This window comes from Anopheles ziemanni, unplaced genomic scaffold, assembly GCF_943734765.1.
Source record: "Anopheles ziemanni unplaced genomic scaffold, idAnoZiCoDA_A2_x.2 scaffold_36_ctg1, whole genome shotgun sequence".
Lineage (NCBI taxonomy): Eukaryota > Metazoa > Arthropoda > Insecta > Diptera > Culicidae > Anopheles > Anopheles ziemanni.
The window spans coordinates 318,911-323,444 of NW_026690076.1; the positions used below are offsets into that span (position 1 = coordinate 318,911).

Consider the following 4,534-nt stretch of genomic DNA (forward strand, 5'->3'; position numbering starts at 1 on the left):
TGTATTTGACTGCACAATGTTGACGGGCAGACTAACATATCCGTGCAAACCGATGGACGGCTTGCTTAATAGAGCATTTGGTCAACACTAAAAGTCTCACTTTTAGTTTTGTCTGTTGAAACATAACTGACACTAAGCTATATAACAATTTGGAGCTATAAATGGGAGAAATGGCCAACATATTTAGTGGTGAAATTTAGTGGTGAAGTGTGTCGTAGATGCGGTGGTAAAGGAGCGAACTCACCAATCGCAACATATGGTAGTGTATATGAGATATGCACCGGGATAATGGTTTCTTCGTCAGATGGTCTACCGGACAAACTTTGTAAAAATTGCGTAAACAAAATGATCATGGCTTACGACTTTAGAATCACTTGTAATTGCACGGAAGAACATCTGTCAATACTAAAACAAGAAAGGCATGAGGAAAATCCAGAAGCCAGGAGTACAGAAATCAATCCAAATCAACTGCACTCGGACTCCGAGGACGGGGAAATAACAATCGAAGAAACTATAATTACGCCAGTTTGCTTCAACTACGTACCATTCAGGAACCCGGATCTTGCGTCTCTGGATAGCGATATGTCTCCTGCCAGCTCCCGAACTGTCAATACTTCCAGAAACCATGCTGGCTCCTCGGTATCAGCAGCATTTGACATGCTGCCTACAGTGGATAACACGGACTCCGAGGCCAATCAGACGACGATAGATCACTCTACGCGGCCAAAGTTCCGCTGCAACAACTGCAGCAAAGAATACTTCCGCAAAACTAGCTTCCGTCGGCACCAGGAATTATACGACTGCAAACAACCGTACACTTGTGTTATTTGCTTAAGACATTTTTCTCACAAACAATCTCTAAAAGCACACCACCAAAAAGTTCATCCAGGCAGCACACAACAGCAGCAAAAAACTAGGCAAAAAAGTCCCCGGCTTATCCACAATACCAAACAAAAAAAAGTGCAGTTTTTGCGGCGCACAGATCATGCAACAAATGTTTTTTTCTCATATGCTCCACCATTACCGCGAAAATCCTGTTAGTTGCAAAACTTGCAACGCAGAGTTTAGCTCGCAAGGAAGCTTGTATCGACATCGGCAACTATCATGTCCTAACAAGTATCAACTAACATGTCCAAAATCCAGGAACCGAAAGAGCTGCTGAAAAGAAAGTTCGGCAGTATTTTACGATGTCATAATGGGACCATCTCAATGAATGTAATTATTTTTCCTACTCATACTTTCTTTCTTATATTTTTGTAAAATAAAATAAGTTAACGATATCATCAATTCTACCACGAATGAATTCAGAAGCTGAAGTATTACAGAGCTATTCCGAGATCCGAACGTTCGAGATTTATGTTCGAGATTCGATATTCGGCATTACCAAATTCGAATTCGAGATTTATCAAGGTGTATGCAACAGTGTTTTAAGGGTTACCGCTTAATGGTTTCAATAAACCTTTGGTGATGTACGATAATTCGATTTGATTGTTATTGTTAAAATCGAATTTTTGGTTTTTTGATAAAAAAAACTAGGTTAAAAGGTCCGATTACACAGGTGCATGTTGAGGAAATAATATGCATTAAAATTTACTGAATTTATTACGGTAGTTTTAGTAAATAAAAAGGCTGTTTTACTAAAAACCACCGCCTGGTCAGAACTCAAGCTGTATTAAACTGTGTGGCAAATCCTAATCCAAGTTATTCTGATATGATATCTGCTCAATTGGATTGTGGATAAAAAATAACTATTTGTAATTGAGAGTTGTGCCTGAGGAGCATTAATGCTTAGTCCGGTCAGACGGGACGATGTTTTGTAGAGAATCTTCATTTAAATCAAGCGGGCTATGGTTGCTATGGTGACCATTCCTTTCACCCTCAATTCTACTCCAATAGTCTGATTGAAAGCGGTTAGAAGTGTAATTGTGTTTAATTTTGCTGGAGCAACGCTGTGTAAGTATTCTGAAAAATGATTCATTAATATATTTTAACAGACGATTATTTTGCTTTTAGTGGTAGTATTGAAATGAACAATTCGGGTGGACGTAACGAGTACTCTACTCAAGTGCAATTGCACAAATTAGTAGATGCAATGGAGGCAGAACCGGAGGTCGCAAGAGCCACAGCAAAAGGGAATTGGGTAGATGTGTTTTGGAAGGAATTGACGGAAAACTTAAATGCATTGGGACCTCCAGTGAAACCGGTCGTTGCTTGGAAGAAGGTAAAACACATTCATTTGAATATATTGGGTAGTATTTGCATAACCTCTATCATCTGTTGTTTTTTACATAGGTTTGGGCAGATTACAAGCACAACACCAAACACAAGTTGAGATGCAACAAAAGTGCTATAAATGGTACAGGAGGTGGTCCATACAAAGTAAAGCGTCTCAGCGACCTAGAAGAACGTGTAGCTGCTTTAACAAATCTTCATAATACTATTACTGGCATTGATGCTAAAACTTTTGGGTTGCCAATCGCTACTACCGGCCAGGAAAAGCAAATTGCTTCCTCCGCAAGTTGTAGCAGTAGCAACGCAAGCGCTTCTGCAAATACAGCAAGCCAGGAACCGCAAATTGCGTCCCCCGGTAACACTAGTAAGGAAGGTTCTTCGGCAAATATAAAAAGACAGGAACCGCAAGTTGCTTCCTCCGAAAATTGTAATAGTAGCGAGTTAAACACTCCTACAATTTTAGCAAATAGTAATAGACAAAAACCTGCATTCCAAAGGAAACGAAGTTTGAACGATGTTTTAAAACAGAATCAGGATATGATAAATATTATGAAGGAAAAGATCGAAGTAGAAAAAAAATTAATTGCCTCGAATGAAGAAACTGCAGTGGAGCTGCAACGTTTGAGAGAAGAACAAAAATTATCAAACGATCTCTTTAAAGAATTACTCGTAGAATTAAAGAAAAAAAAAACTAAGTAATATTAAGTTCATTATCATAAATGTATGGTTAATTATAAGTTGGATATAATAGCTAGTTTTAATTACATTGATAGTATAAGATAATTGGATTACTGGATAATAAATGGCGATTGGTTTTGTTCCTTCATTTAATGTATAGAGAAAATATTTATATACGACCTGACTATTTTTTAAAAATTATTAAATTTTGTTGTTTTCAGTCGCTTTCGTTTGAAGCCAACGTCAAATTATTTCTAACGCATACGTTGTGTAATGCGCTACACACATTGACAATCTGAGCTGCTTTTTCTGGTGCGTAGTGCAATTGTCTTGCATCTGAGAGACATCGAAACCGGGATTTTAGTAATCCAAACGTCCTCTCAACAATTTCCCTTCCTTGTACATGTTTAGAGTTGTATCTTGCTTCAGGAGTATCATGAGCTGCGTTTCTTTTCGGCGTAACAAGCCATGGTTTTGAAGGATATGCCGAATCTCCTGAAAGAATTTGTATCGTAATTTAATTAGACATTTTAGTTGATATACAACTTTATCGCTTAAACCCACCAAGTACTCTGAATGCGGTTTCTCCATTCCGATGTTTTGATTCAAAATAACTATCTACGTTGCTAACAGCCCAAACATGAGCATCATGATTGGCTCCCCCATATCGGGCATTCACGTAACGGATGTTCATTTGATGATCACAAAGCTTTAAAAGAAATGGGATGAAACTTCTAAATAAGAGCTCTTCTATTGTAAAAACGTATATATAAGCCTACCATCATTACGTTCAAGCTGGAAAATCCCTTTCGGTTGTAAAATTGATCCTTATTTATTTTTGGAGCGATAATTGGTACGTGTGTACCATCTACGCACATCACAATGCCGGGTATTTCGCTTTTTCTAAAAAAGTAACGCCTTGCTTCTTGTTGCTCGTTACTGCTCATCTCAAGCGAAATCCACTTGGGGCATAGTGTGGCTTCCATAGCATCCAAAATTGCTTGAAAACTAGCAGAGAAGGTTGGTTGGGCAATAGCTACCACGTAGTCTTGTCCAACTCCATGCTGATAACTGCCTTCTGCTAAGAATCGCAAAGCAGCGGCAAGTTTTTCTTTGACAGTCAACCCGCGTCCTTTGACTGGAGCAAATCTTGGCTCAATATCACGAAGAATACTAACAAAAATATCCTTCGACACACGAAAACTCTTAATAAAGCTAAAAAGAAAGCAATAGGTTAGTTTAATCTCGTTTATTCCTTGTTTTACAAAACTCACGCTCGGTCAGGCAATTCCAACGCATCTGTCGTAGTTCGGATCATTCGCCGATGCGAAGCAAGATTTATTATCGTTCCTTGCTCCTCATCGCTATCATCACTACTGCTATTAACAAAGGACGCTAGTATCATTTTAAAATAAACCCGTAAAACTCGTAAAACTCGTAAACACGAAACTCTACTAACAACAACTAACTTTTCACATTCAACGTCCAAAGCTGTGTTGACTATTTGATTTTGACAACTGCCGAACAGCTATGTCGACTTTGTCGACTCGATTCGAATGTTAGAATACCGAAAAAATCTCGATTCGAGACGAGCTCTCGCATTCGACACCGTTTCGAAACGGAT

General features: G+C 38.6%; 2 protein-coding genes across 2 annotated transcripts; one reads left to right on the forward strand and one right to left on the reverse strand.

Moving 5' to 3' along the window:
• Nucleotides 1-219: 219 nt before the first annotated feature.
• LOC131292928 (uncharacterized) lies at nt 220-1,127 on the forward strand. The gene is made up of 2 exons (XM_058321026.1): nt 220-778; nt 1,042-1,127. The coding sequence occupies exons 1-2, from the start codon at nt 289-291 to the stop codon at nt 1,125-1,127; spliced, it is 576 nt and encodes a 191-aa protein (XP_058177009.1). The 5' UTR covers nt 220-288.
• A 2,517-nt stretch (nt 1,128-3,644) lies between these two features.
• Nucleotides 3,645-4,315, reverse strand: LOC131292930 (putative nuclease HARBI1). Its single transcript, XM_058321027.1, has 2 exons — nt 4,185-4,315; nt 3,645-4,125 (listed from the first exon to the last, which is right to left on the reverse strand). Exons 1-2 carry the CDS (start codon nt 4,313-4,315, stop codon nt 3,645-3,647), a joined length of 612 nt encoding a protein of 203 aa, XP_058177010.1.
• Nucleotides 4,316-4,534: the final 219 nt, after the last annotated feature.